General features: G+C 45.4%; 1 protein-coding gene across 2 annotated transcripts in view; it reads left to right on the top strand.

Annotated features, from left to right (window-relative positions):
* The window catches only part of LOC126997484 (myotilin-like), a 29700-nt gene that overhangs the window by 7162 nt on the left and 1644 nt on the right, over window positions 1–20894 (top strand). The window contains exons 2-9 of one of the 2 annotated variants that reach the window (XM_050858589.1): window positions 3802–3941; window positions 13502–13579; window positions 17493–17625; window positions 17937–17993; window positions 18376–18548; window positions 19449–19578; window positions 19788–19982; window positions 20084–20191. In XM_050858589.1, coding sequence (XP_050714546.1) covers window positions 3802–3941; window positions 13502–13579; window positions 17493–17625; window positions 17937–17993; window positions 18376–18548; window positions 19449–19578; window positions 19788–19918 — 842 coding nt within the window. In that variant the 3' untranslated portion in view covers window positions 19919–19982; window positions 20084–20191. Of the gene's footprint in view, window positions 1–3801; window positions 3942–13501; window positions 13580–17492; window positions 17626–17936; window positions 17994–18375; window positions 18549–19448; window positions 19579–19787; window positions 19983–20083; window positions 20538–20894 lie in introns of those variants that run through there. The other variant, XM_050858588.1, reaches the window with a different exon arrangement.

The following is a 20894-nucleotide window of genomic DNA, read 5'->3' as shown; positions in this document are numbered from 1 at the left end:
TTTGGAGGTAATTACTAATATTGTGTAAGGGTTCAAGTTAACTAATTACGGTGTCTGCTCTTCACACCACCTGCATGGCCTCGTCTAAATGGTCTTCTCACCCTCTCCATTGATGCTGCGGCCCGGCTTTGATCCCTCGTCTTAGCTTACACGGCCTCGTCTTGTCGGTCTCCTCCTCTCTCCATTGATGCTATAGACCGGCCCTTATCCCTCGCCTTTAACCTTGCCACCGCCTTTACGTTCTCCAAGATCATGTGTTGTGTTCTGGTGATGGAGGAAGGGTATAGCGGCCTAACAACGGCGCTTTCGGGTCTCAAATATTTCCACAGGCCACAAAAGAGATTAGTCGGGTTCTGATGAGTCTTTTTTTCACTAGGCTCATAAAACTACCCATGGAAATACTACCACAACCACTACGAAAGCCTTATCACGTGTGGGTGTGTAAGCCTCGAAAAGTTTGAGCATATGGGCCAAGGTCAGGGCTTCCAGCGGGGGAGATCGGTGTTATGCTGCTATATAGTCCGAGCCGTGGATCCCCTTCACGAGACGGCCATCCGGTGCTCTGGGCGGCCATAGTTTTGTTAGACCTTCACGCGGGTAACGAGGAGGCGAGAAGCGTCGCATTAGGGGAAACGAAATTCTATGTTAATCTTCCAAGGTCGGAGAAGAAGAGAATGGAATGCAATAAAACTATAAAAAAATATGGAAATTTGAAGTTACGAGCCCTACGCAGTAAAAGGGACGGGAAGCCTCAAGCAAGACAGTAACGGCGGAATGTATGTGAACCCAAAGGAAGCTCTCTAAGACAACATTAAAGGCAGAAAGTTGATACCCTCTCTCTATATCTATCTATCTATCTCTATCTATCAATCTATCCGTCTATCTATCTCACTCTCGCACAACCCAAGTCTCAGTTTCCATTCCTCGCCGTCCCTTCCCCTCTTCCTCGCCTCCTACAGTGTGGTCCTCCTCGTCTTTTCCTCTCCTTCCCGCCCTCACACCTCCAGCTCCTGCTTGCACCTGGCACCCTCCAGCAGCACCGCGCGGGATGGTTATTTTAAGTGACCAGACGCGGACGGGGGATCTAATTACCTGCAAGCCGAACAAATGAGGAGCGAGACAGGGGAGGAAGGAAGGGAGGAGAGTAAAGGAAATGAGGTAAGGAGAAGGAAACGAAAAGGGAAGGAGCACATAACAGTTTGATGGATGGTAATAAGGTGTTCTTCAGAGGTTTAATAAGACGTTTCACGGAGCTTTTATACGCATTCTGATCATCACGTGGGTTTGAGGGGAAGGATGAGTGGATTTTTTTTTCTGTTATTAGGGTTATAAGAAGAGGAATGGCAAGTTTTCTCTATCCTTTTGTTATTTCTTTTGGTATTTTTATAGTTGTTATCTTTATGCGTTATTTCTATTGTATTATTATTATTTTTTTGTTGTTTCTCTGTTAGATTCCGTTCTTATTCAGTCTGTTGCTTTCTTGTTTCATCATTAGAGTTGACACTATTTCTTTTCCTTGTTTATAGTGTCACAAACTACCACCATTACCACCAAAGACCATATAACAACACCATACCACACCATGCCCTTCCTCTACACCACTGTCACTACCACACTACCACAATCACCACCACTATAACACCACACCACCACACTTCTTATACTACCGTCACCAACACCGCACCATATCTCTCCTTATTACCACTGTCACTATCACTAATACACTCTGCTACCACCACCACTACGTACAACACCATACCGCGTCACACCACACCACGTCATACCTCACTCTACCACCGCACACCACCACCACTGATACCAACCCAAACACACACCCTCACCGCCACAAGAACCCTCTCCCCGAAGTCTCCGTGTAGGCGTCTAGACCACTCATACGTCGTTCTTTGTGCAGTCCGCCGACACTTTTACCTCCGCGTTAGTCAGAACCAAAGGGAGGCGGCATGGATCCCACCGAGCTTCCCTTTGTCCGGGATTACCATAGGAAATTAGGTCTCGCGGGTGTTGGTGGTGGAGGAAGCGTTACCAAATGTTTCATCTCGTCGAAGCCTGCAGCGGTGAGTTTGATATTGTGCTAGTTTACAAGTAGGACACACACACACACACACACACACACACACACACACACACACACACACACACACACACACACGTTCCTCCCCTTTCTCCCCTACTGTGGCCTTGGCGAGGGGGAAGGGAAGAGAGAGGGAAGGGGGACATGGAAGGGGAGATAAGATAGGCATGTGTCTCTCTACCCATATTTTCCACTTTTTTACTTGTGCATAAATCAAATTAATTATCTACTACGTGAACATAATAGCGCGCACGAGCACACACACACACACACACACACACACACACACACACACACACACACACACACACACACACACACACACACACACACACATTCCCATAATTATTTTTGGATGGTTTTATTTAAGAAAAATATACCGTATAGCGTTGATCAATGTTCGTTCCATATTTTTCTCTATTGTATTTGCTTATCATTGCGTGTGTGGTTCATACTGAGTTCTATTAACGCCTCTGTAGGGTAGCACTGCCTCGCTGGTCATGGTGGCGGGTCTACAGCGGAGTCCCTCTCTGACCACTAAGTCGAGAGTTTCAACACCAAACATAATCATGCAACAAGTTAAATAATTTATTTTTAATTTTATCTACAACGTTCTTGAGACAATAAAGGAAATGAGAATCACATCAGCATACCGCTGTAGTAAATGAATGTGTTTCTTCATTATTGGCTAATGCTAATAGATATAATTAAACCTTACTTGAAACTGCACCATCTCTGCTTTGTCTGCCGTGTATGCACCGTGACTCGGCGAGGCGCGACACTCAGGCCTCGGCGCGCGTGTGGGCGGCCCGGGCAGCAGCGCGGCGGAATTTCATAACGACTCCAATCAGTTAATGGGAAACACACCTGGTATTCTTGTCACCCTGGAAAATAATAAATAAAAAAAATCGCGATGGTGAGATTCTTTACAATGTTTCTTGAAAAGAACCATTTTTTTTCATAGCTCAATAATATTTTTAGTAAGAGACAATGTAAAAAGCTGCTAAAAACAATATTTTGTAGCGTGACTGATTGATGAGTAACGCTGTTTTTCACACGATTTCTTGGGCGGGGGAAGATTATCAGTGAAGTACTTGAGAAAGGATTAGTGGTAAAGAGCCGGGCCATTAATATCACAGCCAGACCTGCTAATCACAAGAATTTGTGTAAAGCACTTTCAACAACAGATGCTTATTAATGGCGATTTAGATTGCTGTAATCCATTATCATTAGCACGGCACCAACGATAATTACAACATCCATCTTATGGACGAACAAGCTGCCTTCATCCATTTCCAGCGTGTGTGTCTGGGGAAGGATGACTGAATTATATATCGAGGGATCTCCATTGGTCCGGAAATAGCCACCGATGTACCACGAAGGGTTCATAGATCACTTTAAGTAAGAGTGAGTAGACTTAATTCAATCATTGCTAGACTCTCGCCAGCCAAACAGCGGCGTGTTTGTGCCGGTGTTTTTCTTCCTCACGACCATTCATGCTCTGTTCAGTGGCTGCCGCCGTCCGTTGACACAGTACTGAGGTCATGAAGCTTCTTGCCGCTGCATTCGCTGAATGACACCATCGTACAGAAAGAAGCGGAAACGTTGAATGAGCAGAGCTACAGCATCATTATCAATATTTATATTAACGTCCACACCTGCACTCCTAAACCTACAATAACTCTTATCCCCACACCGTCTACCTGCAGGAGCAGCCCCTGTGCGGCCCGAGGAGTGGTGGGAGGGTCGGCCGCGCCCCTACTTCGCTCACTCCCCCGCCAATCTCACCGTCATCTCCGGCCAGACCGCCTTCCTGCCCTGCCGCGTCCACATGCTCGGGGACCGATCCGTGAGTAATGGACAGCTTTTTCCTCTTCCTTATATGTGTTCTTGTGGACAGACGAGAAGGGAGGGATTTGTACACACACACTGCCCCGCCCGGTTTCTAGCCGAGGCACGTGTGTGTGTGTGTGTGTGTGTGTGTGTGTGTGTGTGTGTGTGTAAGTGTAAGTGCGATGGTCATGAACTCCATCACAAATGTCCGAGCAGTAATATGATTTTTTTGTATAAATATGTAAGTATTAAACTTTTATCCTTGTATATGCATGCTGGCCGCAACTCATTTAATGAAAATATTCGTATGAATTTTAAACTCAATTATAATTTCTAGAAATAAATGATGAATTACCGCTGAATCATTTTGCGGGCGGCTGTATTCATAATGCACCCGTCATTACTGGCCTTTTTGGGTGTAGACTGAAACGCATATATCCCATGCTTACACACACACACACACACACACACACACACACACACACACACACACACACACACACACCTGCCTGTTTTTATTTTCAGTTACCTTTAAAACATTTCTGTAGTTCTTCGTAAGTATCCTATGTATAGTTCAGTAGGTTCTTATAATCTTCCTCTTTATTATTTATTTGTGTGATAAGTATAAATGTTATGACAAAATACTCGCGTGCTTATAACGTTCAATTTATATTTTGGTTGACAGTCATTACACACTGGGTCATTGCTGCGGCGAACTTAAGTAAAGAAGTTGAAAAGCTGAAGTGTGGAGAAAAACCTAAAAAAAAAAAAAAAAAAAAGGAGTATTCTGTGGAGATATCTTGTTTTTGGCTAGAGGCTGTAGGGAAGAGTGAGCCGATGCCGTGGACTGCCGGGTGAAGGGGCGTGTGGCAGGGTGGCAGGTGGCAGGGTGGAAGGTAGCAGTCAGCTGTCTGCAGAAGCCTGGGGTCAGCACAATCAAGGGGAGAGGCGGTCGAATGGTGACAGGAGCCGCCCACGTAGTAATTGGATTAGTTTCCGGTAATTTTTTTTAATTGGTCTGATGTTTTTTTTCTCGTTTTTGACAACTTCAATTCATGTGTTCCCTCAATGACCAAAACAAAATTGCGACGGACGGTGCCGGACTTTTCCTCCCCACATCCAGCTCGCTCCTTCTTGTCATGTAATGGTGAACTCAGAAAATGTTTCCCTTGAACGCCTCACTCGCTTCTCCAGCAACGTAACAGTGCTCCATATTATTTTTCGCCTCGGGTTTCACACCGCTAACAATGTCTGTCCCTTCTTCACTTCTTGCGTTCAGGCAGGCGCGCTTGGTACCGGGTAGGAGGCAGTGAGCGGGAGAAGCATAGAGGCAAGATGACGTCTGTGGGGAGATTGGGCAGACTCTCCCTGTCTAAGGTTTTGGGTGTGGATATTGTAGTTCGTCGTTATCGTGTATTCTGGTATTGTAATAGTTGCTGATTTTGTTTTTGTGGTCTTTTTTCCACATGCAAGTTATTAGTGTCCTTTCATTGTTGTGTTAGTTGTTCGAATCCTTCTTGTTTTCTTGATATTCATGATGGAGATGAAGTTGCTGCTGTTTCTGTTGCTACACTTGTTATGGAGGCCAGCATAGTATGATGAGCGGTAGATTCATGAAGTGGTAAAATACAAGTTTCCTTCCCGTCGTCTCCTCGTGGGTGGGTTGATTTTTATACCTTTGGAAGCAGTCAAGGGCAAACTAAAAACAACGAAAATAAGCACCCAGAACTAGTGTCCTGTCTGCTGCTGAGTTCGAGGCGGCGTGTGTCCGTCCTTCAGTGTTAAACACTTCTCGTTTCCATGTTTCCCATGCACCGTTATCGGGTAGCTGCTGTGCTGCATTACTTAACGTTTATGTCGGCAATAACAGCGAATTTCCATCGAGGTCAACTTGTTCGTTGGCATGTGCAGTTCATGTTCAGTGTTGAATATTGCATAATTGTGATGGAATCCTGAGGCCAACGAGCCGTAGTTGATTCACTGAATATTTCAAAAGGCTCGAGGAAACTGGTTTGTAGTCGGGTAATATCAAATAATATGATTACAATGGAAATTGTTTCTGTGACGGCGTGCAGACCATTAAAGGTGCCATGCGTAGGAAGCTTCACCCCAGCACATGAAGCTGCGGCTGTTTAGATAGACAGGAAAAAGCCATCCATGCCCGCGACAGTGGAGGTGCATCGATATAGACAGCTCCTTAATTACTTAATTAATGCGCCTGTAAATATTTAAAGAGTGGGAAAGATATTGACTCTTTGGAGAGAAACACCGTTATTTGCGGGAAATAGTAAATGTGGCAGTCACGAATTAGTAATGGTGCACCCGGGGCATTGAGATGATTGAATAAGTCGTATTACGCTGCTCATTACCTCGACTGCTTCTCTCTCGTTACCTTTCTCGGCTCACCGTCGTGGGTCTGGTTTATTATTACCCAACTTGTCTGTCCTCTATAACTGTGACGCCTTGGAGTGCCCAGGGGTTTTCTGTTGTCCATTTTTATGCTATAGTTGCCGCGTTTGATCTTGTATTATCGCTGTGGTAGTTGTCTATGTTGTATCATGTTTTTGGTTTCGGTTTTATATTGTCGTCGTGATAGTTTTAGGTACTTCTTATGTTGTGTTTTTTTGTAGTTATCATTGTTATTAATCATATTGTGGCTCTCGGCGTCTTGTTACTTTTGATGTTTTCAGAGTCTTGCAGGGAAACACTGGTTTTATACACAGAAGCAGACAGATGCTGACGTGTAACTTGTAAGCACTGTTAGAATTCGTAAATGCCTAAAGGAAGAGTTGGCTGCCAGCGACTTCGTGAGTGTCTTCAGTCCTGTGTTTCCTAATCTGAATACAAGGGTAAGGATGTGGAGCCTACAGGTAAGATGGAGGGATTGAGTCTCAGAAAGATGGAATAGATTGTTTATCGCCTTTTGCTTTCATCCGACAAACAATGAATAGTATAGGAAGCAAAACAGAGCAAGTACTGAAGGCATGCACGGGTTCGGCGCATATTGGAGACACGAAGCTTCCTCGAGGAAGCAACGAGTTGCCCTCCCTTGACATGTGATTGCCAACCACACGTCGACGGCATTTCAGTGTGACCTTGCTGGAAGTTGCTCCCAAGAAGATAAAAAGAGGAATAAAATAAAATGTCACGTAAAAGAAACGCAATCCACAGAGGAGTGACAGTCATTGTTTCTCGCTCGCGGCTCAGGCGGACGAGTTCAGGGGCAAGAAAATTTAATGTCCTTGGTCGTGACAGCATAAAATGTGGGCCGTGTGTGCTTGAGCGTCAAACATTTAAAGTCTGTATCTTTTGTGCGTCGTGTTAGCAACGTGTCGGCACCCCAGCTTTTCTTTCCTCAGTCAGCATATCCGAGAATAAGATCATAACACGCAGAGGAGCACATTGACAGCCGCATCATGCAAGAGGCGAAGAGACGCAGAATATTCCTGTTCCCTCCGTGATTTTTGGGGATAAGATCAGAACACGAAAAGAAGTATACATGGCGACACTTGACAGTCATATCATGCAGGAAGTGAAGAGACGCAGAGTTTTCCTGTTGTCTCCGTGATTTTGGGGATAAGATCAGAACACGAAAAGAAGTACATGGCGACACTTGACAGTCATATCATGCAGGAAGTGAAGAGACGCAGAGTTTTCCTTTTTCCCTCCACTTTTTTCTCCAGACTGCCTTTCTTACTACCATTAGGAGGCGCCCCACGTTCAGCCTCGGTGGTGCGGGTCTTGGCTCACGGCACCGCGGATCACACAGCGCTCCCACACTTTTCCACATATATACGCCTGATTCAGTGTGGACGTCGGGTGCATATGCGATGGTGAACTGGTGCTGGCTTACATATGTTCGCCTCTGTTGTATACCGATCCTGTTTTTTTTTCCCCGTTTGAATGTGTGCGTGTGTTTGTGTCAGTTTGGCGGGAGCAATGAAGTGAGTGCATGGGAACTAATGGCTGTGTTAAATATTGGTTCGTGTTGTCAGTGAAAAGTAGAAATGTGTGGAAAGAGCAGAAAATTACTACCACTACTGCTACAAAATAACAACAATAACAGCACCACCAGCAACAGCAGCAGCAACAGCAAGAACTACAACAACAACAACAACAACAATAACAACACCTCCTCCTCCTCCTCCTACTACTACTACTACTACTACTACATCTAATTCTACTACCACTGCTAATACTTTCCGCAATCGTTTAATAATTCTCTCTAAAGGAGGAATATTGGCATTGATAAAAAGAGTAAGTTTTTGTAGCCTAAAACTTTCCGGAGAACGAATTAGAGGATGATAAACCTTAATGGAAAAAGTTTAAGGGGCGGGGCACGTGACCAGACGGTGGGCCGGTTTTGAAGTAGTCACTAAAGTTATTTAATGGGTTACGGCTCCATTCTTGTTATTCAGGCTTGGGCGGCGGAGGGGGGGTGAGGGAAGGGTGGCTCAAGCATCGTTGTCAGATTTTCTTACTCAGAGCATCGTATTTACCAGGTTCTGTCCCGTAACTATTGCCAAGAAACACCGGCCATTAACCATTTTAACGATAACTATATATAAAGTCAGTTATTGGGGTGGAGGAGCCAGTTTTTGGGTCGGGAATCGACAAACGCAAGTGGCTGAGTACGACGATCTGGCAACATTGGGCTCAAGGGACGTGGAGGAAGGGGTCATACTCCTGTACCGTCACCGCTCGCCTCACCTGTCCGTTCCCTGCAGGCAACGTGGTTAATACTCCCGTGTGTTCCCCGAGCAGCGTTGCCAGATTATCGTATTCACCACATTGTATTTAGCATTTATAAGCCTCAAACTCTCGTACCTACACAAATAACGAAAGAATATTAAAGTTAGCGTTAAAACTGTTATTTATTGATGTTTGTTTGTTTGTTTTTGCTATAGATATCAGTAAGAAACTACGAAAATGCAATACGGTGTGTACGATAATTTGGCAACGCTGTCCCCGAGCCACATTTTCTTATCTTTAAACGGAAACTTCGGCCTCAGCGTCTGGTTGTTGCCGACAGAGGTGCTCCAGACGACGCTCTAATCGCGACACTCCGACGGGAAACTTTCTCCCGGAAATCGCTCCTTGTTTTCTAGTGTCCTCGCCAATAGCGGTCTGGAAAACAAGAGTTCGAGTTTTTTTTTAATATCTTATTTTTTGGTATTGATCCTCGCACTCTCTCTCTCATTCACGCACGCACAAGCTCTTCTGGTGGATGGAGGAACTGGGTACAGACTTTCAATCCAATACGATGATAAAATATAAACTACTTCTTTGAAACCATTTTCTTTCACGAGAAAGTAAAATCCAATATTGGTCCCCTGACAGACGAGACTGGAGCTGCAACTCAGGACAGTAAACAGATGGCCAGAATCCTCAACAGTAACTTCGCATCCGTATTCACAGTCGAAAACATCGAAACCATGCCCGAGAACCCTGACCCGCCGAGGGGAATCACGCCCCTGAAAATTGACTCAATATGCGACCAAGAAGTGAAAGAGTATTTGGATAAACTCGACACGAACAAGTCAACAGGACCTGACGGTTTGTCCCCGCGGTTATTAAAAACAACAAATACTTCAGCCACTCACTAACATATTCAACCAGTCTGTTCAATTGAAAAAGGTCCCGGAAGACTGGAAGATGGCGAACGTAACACCAATTTTCAAAAAGGGAGACAAAAGCGTTGCATTAAACTACAGGCCCATAAGTTTGACATCAGTGGCAGGAAAAATACTCGAAAAGATTATTAGAGACAAACTTGTTAAGTTTCTAGAAGACAATAATGTAATCTCCGACACCCAGCATGGCTTCAGAAACAAGCGCTCCTGCCTAACGAATTTATTAGACTTCTTCCAAGGTATATATAAGAACTGGGATGCCCACATCCCCAGTGATGTTATATACCTGGACTTTCAGAAAGCCTTCGACAAAGTACCGCACGAGACTCTTAAGAAACTGCACTCGGCGTGCATTGGAGACAATCTGATCGCGTGGTTAAGAGATTGGCTCACCGACCGAAAACAACGAGTACTACTCAACGGACAGCCTTCCGATTGGCTTCCAGTCACTAGTGGAGTGCCTCAAGGGTCAGTGCTGGGACCCATTCTCTTCATCATATATATCAACGACCTCGAAGCAGGACTGAAATCCACAATATCGAAATTTGCTGATGACACTAAGGTGGGGGGAAAGGCCCTCACAAAGACCGACTGCGAAATCATTCAGAAAGACCTCAATCACATTATCGAATGGTCGGAAAAATGGCAAATGTCTTTTAATGTTGACAAATGCAAAGTCATGCACATTGGGTCCAGAAATAGTAACCACACATACATCATGAATGGGAGACCTCTGCAAGCGATGCAGGAGGAAAAGGATCTTGGAGTCACTATCAGCAGTGACCTGAAACACGCGAATCACTGTAAAAAAGCATACAACAAAGCCAACACTATGCTCGGATTCATAGCGAGGAACTTCGAGTGTAAAACGCCAGACGTGATGCTATCCTTGTATAATTCCATGGTAAGACCGCACCTCGAGTATGCAGTACAGTTCTGGTCTCCTAATTACAGAAAGGACATTGATTTACTGGAAAGGATTCAGCGACGCGCCACGAAAATGATACCAACCTTAAGGGCTCAACCGTACGAGGAACGACTCAAGCGACTCAATCTCTTTACATTAGAGAAAAGACGCCTACGAGGAGATATGATTCAAGTCTTCAAGTATCTGAAAAAATTCAATAACGTCGATTACTCCAATTTCTTTGAATTGCAAACCAACCTAAGAACTAGAAATAACGGTTTACCCATTCAGTCTAAGCGATGTAACACAGACATCGGAAGGAGTTTCTTTTCAAACCGAATCATCCGTCACTGGAACAATCTTCCTTCAGAAGTAGTAAATGCGAATACTATCAACTCCTTCAAATATAGAATCGACCGTCACTTCGCTGCGTCGGGAGTAAACTGAATATTGAGTTGCTTTCATCTGCTCCTCAATATCGAGGTGCTTTCATCTACTCCTCAATGTCGAGGTGCTTTCATCTGCTCCCCAGGCCCCAGGCTGTCGAGCAGATTAAATCACCAAAGCGGGCAACCTCGTAATGAGCCAATAGGCTTTCTGTTGCCTGCGTTTCCATGTTTCCATGTTTCCATGTTTTCTCGTTTTGGTGCTGCTCCATACTGCAACAGCTGGCAAGAATACACGACTTCGCTACACACAGAAATACTCGTTTAGTTCTTTTCATACTCTTTATTTTCTTATTTATTTTTCTGAAGCTAACACTCGTGATATTTTTGTATTGTGAACTAATGTTATTTAAGCGAAAATATGAATATCTTCCTTCTGTCTTAAGGGCTTCATATATAATAGAGACACCCACCCACATACAGACATAGGGAGAACAAAAGCCACTGTTTATGACCACCAGATTTACACATGAACAGAGGATCAAGACTTTTTCTAATTATGATTGTCGCGACTCATGCTGCAAGACGGAAAAACAATAAATGAATGTGTACATATACTTTATAATGTGAGGACACGTTGTTGTTGTTGCTGTTATTGTTTTTGTTGTTGGTGGTGATGGTGGTGTTGTTGTTGGTGGTGATGGTGTTGTTGTTGTTGGTGGTGTTGTTGTTGTTGGTGGTGATGGTGTTGTTGTTGTTGGTGGTGATGGTGTTGTTGTTGTTGGTGGTGATGGTGTTGTTGTTGTTGGTGGTGATGGTGTTGTTGTTGTTGGTGGTGATGGTGTTGTTGTTGTTGGTGGTGATGGTGTTGTTGTCGTTGGTGGTGGTGTTATTGTTGATGATAATGGTGCTGTTGTTGTTGTTGTTGTTGTTGTTGGTGGTGGTGGTGGTGATGGTGTTGCCCTGAACTAGAGTTGCTTTTTCCCTCTGGGCGGGGGAGGGAGGGGGTAAAGGTGTGAGTGAAAACAGGCATTTGAGTGTTTACTGGCAGACTGTGATGCTGGTGGTGGTGCTGGTGGTGCTGTGAGGGCGGGGGCACCAAGGAGGACACGAAGGCCAGGGTTCGTTCGCCGATGGACCGGCAGCCACGCGTTGGACAGCCATGAGTAATGAATTTCCCTTATCATGCTCGGAAAACTTTAATTGTAATGTGACAGCGCGTGAAATGCCATGCAGGGAGAGGACAGTGTTCGTATTCAATTTTCGTTTACAATATAGTCATTGGTGTTGGTAAGGCGATGTTGTTAGCGAAATGAAGGTGTTTACATGTTTGATCTCTACTAAAATAAACTCAGGGGCCCTACTTAGAATATATGATTAACTGGATTTCTTTCTTTATAATCGGGATCACCAGAGGACAGTGTTCGTATTCAATTTTCGTTTATAATATAGTCATTGGTGTTGGTAAGGCGATGTTGTTAGCGAAATGAAGGTGTTTGCGTGTTTGATCTCTACTAAAATATCCTCAGGGGACTTACTTAGAATATATGATTAACTAGATTTCTTTCTTTATAATCGTGGTCACCAAATAGAGGACAGTGTTCGTATTCAATTTTCGTTTATAACAGTCGGTGGTGCTGGTAAGGCGATGTTGTTAGCGAAATGAAGGTGTTTGCGTTGTGCTCATTACTAAAATAGCCAAAGAGGTCTTGTTTAGAATATATAATGAACTAGGTTTCTTCATATTTGTAATCGGTAAATATTACGTTGAATTTTCACTGCTTTCAACGCTTAAACAATTAGAGGAGACCACTTGTTTAATTTAATTTCAGTGAGTTTGTGCTCTTTAAATAGCCTCAGAGGTCTTAGAATATGTAAAATGAACCAGATTTCTTTCCTTGTAATTGTGGTCGCCAAATATTGCGTTTAATTTTCACTGCTCTCAGCCTTTAACCAATTAGAGGAGAATAATTGTTTAATTCAATTTCCGCGAGCATTAATATTTATTACACTCAAAGGCGAAATAATTATGAAAAAAAAAGGGTCAGTGGGAAGGAAACAAAGCGGCGCGAATTATTTTTAACTCATATAAAACATCCGCCTAATTAATGGAGCCGCGTGTCCATGTCTCCCCTCCCGTTCCTCCCCTTCCCGTCCCGCCCCGTCCCGTCCCATTCCGTCCCGCCCCATCCCCTCCCGTTCCATCCCGTTTCGTCCCGTCAAGTCCCGTTCCATCCCGTTTCGTCCAGTCACATCCCGTCCCGCTCCATCCCTTTCGCATCCCGCCCCATTCCATCCCGTCCCATCCCACCCCGTCCCGTTCCATCCCGTCTTGTCTCGTCTCGTCTCGTCCGCTTGTGTGCACTATCGGACGGTGAGGCTTCGTTCTTAATAACAGACTGAATGATATTGCTTCTTTAATTTTCCGCGCTCACCAGTGCACGTAAATATCTAAAGCTTATTTGTAATTACTGCAGGAAATTGTCAGGACATTCCGAAAGTTGTGCTAGTTGTGAACTTCCATGCCATTTTGTTTGTTTATTTGTTTTCTCTCTCTCTCTCTCTCTCTCTCTCTCTCTCTCTCTCTCTCTCTCTCTCTCTCTCTCTCTCTCTCTCTCTCTCTCTCTCTCACCGTGCCACCCTCCCCCAGGTGATGTGGATGCGGGGACGCGACCTTCACATCCTGACCGTGGGGAAGGTGACATACTCCGCCGACGAGAGGTTCCAGGTGAGTGTGTGTGTGTGTGTGTGTGTGTGTGTGTGTGTGTGTGTGTGTGTGTGTGTGTGTGTGTGTGAGAGAGAATGAAAGTGAGAGTGAGAGTGAGAGTGAGAAAGAGAGAGAGAACTTCTTTACACAGTCGAGTGCTCTTCATCTCTCCTCCCGTGACTCATCCCACTCGGCAGACCATTTAGAGGCAAGACTTTCCTCGTACCTCCTCCTCACTTTATTCGCCCAAGTTTGTTATTCCTGTGCTGCTTTAATGCCTCTCATGAAGCCAAGACTTTGTTGCTGAACTTCCCGTCGACATCTAATAGAAGCTCACGAGTCAAAATCCAGTTTATTTAGCATCCATTTACTTGTTTTTATGTTTACCTTCCTTCCGTAATTCGAATTTGATGACCGGCTCCTCCATCAAGACTGTGAGAGGTTGTTTCGTTTCTTTTCCACTTAGTCATTCAGTTTCCAAAGACTCATTCCCCGCATGGTGTTTCATCCTCCCGTATCGAGTGACGCCCTCCATTCTTCCGTGTGAACGCAATTCCCGTGTCTCGCCGCCGTGCATCAGGATCTCTTTGTATGCACCGGGGCACCGCGTCCTCACCCCCCGCCGCCTCCGTGCTGGGGACGGCGGGGGCCTCGCTGGTCTCCTACGCATGCTGTTTGTCAGGATCAAATTTGGTTTTACGACACTTGTTCCCTCGTGCACAGAAACCTTTCAACGGCGATGCTGTTGTCTGTTGTTTCTTTTCTTTCACTGTGTCCTTGTTTCACATTTCCGTAAATACGAAAGTGAAGTGACATTCTCCATCTGACTCGTCCTTCTGAGTGTGGCAACAATGCCTGGGCCAGACTCTTGCCTCGTGGGTGCCAGCCATGTGGAGGGTCGGGCTGCTGCCAAACTTTATTTCTTATTGCCGAACACATCCCTCCAGCAGCGCCACGTATCTTTTAATGCATTTTATAGTATTTCGGCGGCGGGGTATCTTTCCTTTTTTTCTCTAGTCGTTTCCAATACAGACCCTTTTCTCTGTGAGGGCCATCACGCGGCACACTTTTCTTCCCAGGGAGGGATCCGTCACTGTGAGGCCCCAGGACACGAGGAGCAAATGTTTCAGTCGTTGTCGAGAGAGAGAGAGAGAGAGAGACTCCTTCCCTTATCCTGCAACATGCTCTTCCCCTTCCGGCCTTACTTAGCGGCCCAAAATGATATGCACAGCCAGCACGGAGTCGACCCTCGCAGGAAGGCGAAGGAGGTCTGCTGCAGGGCTTCCACGTCTCTCACACACACTCTCTCTCTCTCTCTCTCTCTCTCTCTCTCTCTCTCTCTCTCTCTCTCTCTCTCTCTCTCTCTGTCCAAAAAAAAAAAAAAAAGACCTCTAGAAACGTTTCGCCAGCACTCCGCATCACGCCTTTAATACGTCCTCGCCTCCGTCTCGTCTGTCTCCGTCTGTTTGTATTGGCTTTCCTCACCCGTCCTTTCCCTTCTCATTACGTCTGCCACTCCGGTCTCCTCCAATCCCTCATGGAAACCCCCCATTTAAGCCGTACTCCTGATCTCATTCCTTTTTGCATGGTACGAATCTCTCTCTGATTTAGACTGCCAGAGTGCACTTCTTTGTTTGTGACGAATGATAAGCTTCTTCATTCTTATTCGTTTTCTTAAGCCAGTATTAGCAAGACTATTCACTACGTTTTAATGAGGTACCGAGTCTCATTCACAGATACAAGGGATTCCATACTATGTTAACTAACTCAAATATATACAAAACACCAGCACCATTATAAATTATCATTACTAAGAAAGTGGACGTAAAGAGTTATAGCTTTACCGATGATATAAAGAAGTAAAAAGTGCTGGTTGTATGATGTGTGTGTGTGTGTGTGTGTGTGTGTGTGTGTGTGTGTGTGTGTGTGTGTGTGTTTATGGCGTCCCTGCACTCGTTGGTGGTTGGCTGCTTCTGTGGGTTCCTTTTCTCCCCTCGTTATTATTACACGATTCGTCCCCTACAAGACCGGTCCTTACGCCGCCTCTTTTATCTTATCCTTTGTCGTAGAGATTTTCATTTACTAACCGGATACTCGTAAGCCCTTCCTCAGATCTCTTTACGTCCATTCCTTGTCTTGTTAGCATTAATTTATCAACTTACGTGTGTTCGCTCATCCAGGCTCCGTGTTTGTGGCTTCGTGTTTTGCCTTTTGCTCTCCTCTTCCTTGGTCCCGCGACGCGAAGGGAGATGCAGATGAGAAAATGCAGAAGCCAGTCTTAATTGATTCCGATTGTCCATTACTCCGCCATTCATGATTTTTCCCTTTAGCCTTTCAGTTTTCTTCTAGGCTGTATTAATTAAGCTTCACCATGTGTTTGTACGAACGGAAGAATCATTGTTTTTAAAAGCTCTTGGAATTCTTGGTCTTTCATTGACTTCCTCTCCTTGTTATTTGTAGCATCAGAATTCTTTTTCCATTCTTTCCTCTGTGGAGTACCTTGATGCTGCTCTTTGTTCCGCTTTGTTTCCTTTCGTTTTCGTCTCGAGTTTTCCTTTGTCCGTCAGACACACAAGGAACCTGCAAACTTCTGCGAATTGTTCTCCTGTTGAAAGTTCATAACGATGTGGCTTCATGTATCGTCTATTGTTGCGAGTGATTGTTTTTTGGTTTTCTGAGTTAACCTTCTCGACTTGTTCGCCCTGTTCCATTTGTGAGTGAGTGAAACGTATTGTGTTTTGGCGTGTGGATGTTGCTTCCTATTAGTGAACCATCTGGTAACCTTTTCGCGTCCTTACGTTGCCGGCGTCCTCGTCACAACACCACACTTTCTTTCTTTCTCCAAAGTCAACATCACAGTGCCAACGCTTGGCTGACTGCTTGCTGCCGCTTTTCCGGGCCAGAGAAGATGAGGCTCTTTGTGTGTGCATGTGTATGTAAATAGAAGCTATGAAAGAAATGTTTGGGAAAATTATGTTCATTTTATGCATGGCGGGCAAGGCGAGGGTTGGTTCTCCCGTGGCCTGGAAGAGTCAAGGTCCGAGGGCGTTGCCTTAGTCCAGCGGCCGCGTGCCGGCCTTAGCCTTGGCCCCTTTGTGCCCTGACAAGTGGCCCGCGTTTTAACCCCTCCAAGGCCAGCACACGCCCTCGCCGGGCCTTGTAGGCAGCTCCCCCGGGACAACGTAGTGGGTGCCAATACCATATATACATTCAAGAAGAGGTTAGATAAAGTCATGGATAGTGAGGTAAGGTGGGGTTGAGAGTACAGGAGCTGCCCTGGATAGGCCAACAGGCCTCTTGCAGACTCCTTACGTTCTTATGTTCTCATGTTCTTATAAAAGAATCAGGCGCGCGCGTGCGCGCGCACACACCACTCACTCACACACACACACACACACACACACACACAGACTGTGTGGTGTGTGAGATCCCAGCAGCAGCCGTAGATCGGTTCTCTGACCTCAAAAGAGAGCTCTTTCCGGATACATACTGGCTGGCGATCACGCGTCCAGCATAAGAACATAAGAACGCAGGAGTCTGCAAGAGGCCGGTAGGCCTGTACGAGGCAGCTCCTTTTAATGTGATCAGACCTTGGGTGAATGACACACATGGACGCACTATCACAAGCACAAAGAAACATACAAACATGAAACACCTCAGCACCATCAACAACCTTTCGCTACTTCTGTAAAATCTCTCGAAACTCTTCACTGACGTATCTCGGTCTATTCCTTCTCGTAGCCTCACACTTCAAGGGTTTACCACATCTTAGCTTCAAGACGCTCACTCTCACGTTCTTATATTCTTCGCGCAACTTTTCTCCCACTCGCCATCACCACTGATCCCCCTCACCACCTGTCCCTCTCATCCCGTTCTCCTCAGCACTCGTCCCCCTGGCCACTGCTTCCCCTCACTCCTTGCCTCTCGCTCCCAGATCCTGCACAGCCAGGAGACGGACGACTGGACGCTGCAGATCCAATACACTCAGCCCAGGGACGCCGGGGCCTACAAGTGCCAGGTGAACTCCGACCCCAAGATTGTGAGGAATGTGTACCTCACTGTTACAGGTACGCTTGTGTTGGGGGGAGGGGGAGGATGTCTTTAGTGACTTGGGTCGCGGATGGCATGATTTGAGATGGTGAGCCGTGGTGACGTGCGGTGACGTGATACTCTGCCTCTGTTGCTCGTCCTAGAAATTGTCACTTCAACCCTTCCATCCTTTTTTTTTCAGGCATAGGTTTATAGTAGTGTGTGGGCTTTATAGACGTCCTTATGATTAGCTTCGTCATTGTAAATTAAAGCTAAGTGTACAGTGCTCCACCAGAATTTTCATAAATAATAAAACCTCTTAATGAGTTTATTTATTTTTCACTCACAGACAAGCGGTTCCTGGACGGACAACTGTATAAGATGCCGACCACTGTCAAGGAGCAAGGTGGGTGACCCTTCTGTTCAGTCGTCATGCCATCATAGTGATTGTGTGTGTGTGTGTGTGTTTGTGTCTCATTAAACTTTTTTTTTTTCTATTTTTTGACTGCCCAGACTCGCAGCAAAAATGAGTCATGCAGCATTTTCTTGACGTATCTCGCAAGTCTCCGAAAGTTGGTCATTACTCATAAAACTTTTAGCAGGTATGAAAACTTTGGGTTATTAACGTAGTCTAGGGATCAGTCAGGGGTGTGTAAATCTTCTTTTAATACCTTAACGGTGTTGGTTAAGATTACTTTACGGTCCTGGGTGTCAACGGGTTCGAGTAAGTCTTTCTAAATGCCTCTGAATCTGGGCCGCGTTAGTTAACAAATCATGGCCTCAAACAGGTGAGTTCGGGACGCACATCGTGGGCGGCGGCACCAGGTTCCTGCAGGCGGGGTCGTCGCTGGCCCTGGAGTGCGTTGTCACCCACACCCGCGGCCCGCCCCCTGCCGTCTTCTGGTACCGTGACAACGACGTGCTGGACTACGACTCCCCAAGGGGCGGCATCTCCCTGGAGGTAGGCTGAGACTCCAGTCCCTGGTCGAGGCGGCGAGGGTTCCATTGGTTGTGTTGCTGTTGCTGTTTCTGATATTTTTGTCGATACTGTTCCTGATATTGGTGTAATGGTGGTGGTGAAGGTGGTGGTGAACATTTTAACATTTATTTTTATTGTGCACATCTCACGGCAGCGCACTGCTGGCGGAGTGCGTAGCCTCCAGCGGCTACTGCAATGGCCACCTGCATGGATTTGGGTGTGTCTCATTAGTTTAGTCGCTATGATGCAATAGCGATTGTGTCGCTACAATGGTATCGATGTTGGTGTGGATGCGGTGGCTGGCATTGTTTTCCTCCACACGTTTTTTTTTGTATGTGTGTGTGTGTGTGTGTGTGTGTGTGTGTGTGTGTGTGTGTGTGTGTGTGTGTGTGCACGCGCGTTTCACTGGCCTACCTATGCAAAATCAATGCCTATGAAGACACTAAGTGTTTTTACATAGTGAAAATCATTTCAATTGCACAGGATTGTGGGCTTTTCTCATTATTATTCATCAAGCTTTGTAATCACATGTATTATCTTTCAAGCGCTCAATTAAAAAAATAGATAGCTTCAAAACCATCACCACCATCACCACCACCGCCACCACCTCCTCACTATCATTACCACCATCACCACTCCCACAGCCACCGCAAAAACTACTATCAACACCACCGGCGCCACCACAACCACCACCAATGCTACCACAACCAGCACCATTACCACCACTACCAACATCGCCACCAAAACCGCCGCCACCATCTACACGACCTTCCCTTATCCCCTCTTTCTAGGTAGAGAAGCCGGAGCATCAGATAACCCCCCTCCCTACCTTTTCCGTAACCACCACCATCATCACCACCACGTTCCATTTCCCCCCGCCAGGTGCAGAAGGCGGGCCAGCAGACCACCTCGAGGCTGCTCATGTCGTCGGTGCGGGAGAGTGACTCGGGAAACTACACATGCGTACCCGTCAACGCCCCCACCGCCGCCGTCACCGTCCACGTCAGCACAGGTCAGCGGCACCCTCCCTCACCCCCTGCCTCTCCCTTCGTCATCCTACCTCTCTCTCCTCTATTATCGTGTGTTAGTTCTTTAAAACGGAAGTGACTTATTATAGTAGAATTAGTTATTGTAACTGCAGTTGTGTGGGTGTTCTAGGCGAAAATATATACTTTGGGTGCAATGACTAGTGTTCCACGTCGCTTTCTCGTGTCGCTGCAGACGACGATCTGCGGGCGGCGGTGCATCAAGGGGACCTGAGTGGGGCGCGGCGCGTCCTTCCTGGAGGCAGCGCGAGAGTCCCCTTCCTGCTGGTGACCTTGGGATGGCTGCTGGCGCTGCGGCCCACCTAACAAACTGTTCATGTTCTTGAGTTTGTTACAAGTCTCCACTTCCCGGCTTGACCCTGAAAATAAGGTGATAACAGCTTTAATGATTATTTTTAAACTTTGATGAAAAATGTGCACTTTAGTACATATATAGGAAGAGCTTAAATGAACCAGTACCCATCATTACAGACAGAAGTGGAGACGAGGAGTGTGGTAAAGCTGGCATGTATGGTGGAGCTGAGTGGACTGGGCTTCGGCAACAAGGAGTGAAGCACATGATGCAGAGGAGGATGGAGGGTAAAGGGCACCATCATAATTGCTTTCACCTGCCGTATCATGTCTTTACTGCACTGCTTGAACATTCTTCATTGCAAACTTTTATAATTTCTATCCATCCCTAGATTTTTTTATGGCTGTGCTATTTTGTTTCTTTATACCATACTAGAACTGTAACCTGCACCAGAGTTATATCAGACCAGCTATTTGATTAACTTAAGTTTGTTACCCTGAAATGTAGCAAATTTTTGTTTTATCCCAATTACTGTGCAGTCCTTGATGCTATTATTCTATTTTTGCTGAACATGAATGCTGCAGGAATGATAATGAACCATGGAACTATAAAATAAAATAAAATGCACCTTCAGTCATGCTTGCAGACTAACATACCCTTCCTAGAATGTTAAGTCATACCCTTTAGACTGTGTTTCACCTCCAGATGGTTGCCATAATCATTCATGTAATTTCTTGATAAAAGCAGGTTATTACATTAATTATATACACAAAAGAAATAGCTTAAGATTTAATGACAGGGAAATGAGGCAAAATATATGTAAGATTAATTTGATCACACAAGCTGATATTAACAATGCTTGTTATTTCCTTAGAATTATAAATCATTCATTTAAACCTGCATTAGTACATAGAGATAGGTAATAAGTCCCATTGTTTGAATTATAAAGAATGGTGAAAACAATCTGTATGTAGTAGTAATAAGAATAAC

The sequence above is a fragment of the Eriocheir sinensis genome, chromosome 12, assembly GCF_024679095.1.
Source record: "Eriocheir sinensis breed Jianghai 21 chromosome 12, ASM2467909v1, whole genome shotgun sequence".
Taxonomy (NCBI): Eukaryota; Metazoa; Arthropoda; class Malacostraca; order Decapoda; family Varunidae; genus Eriocheir; species Eriocheir sinensis.
Note: the sequence above shows the minus strand (reverse complement) of the source record. Positions and strands in the feature narration are given on the sequence as shown.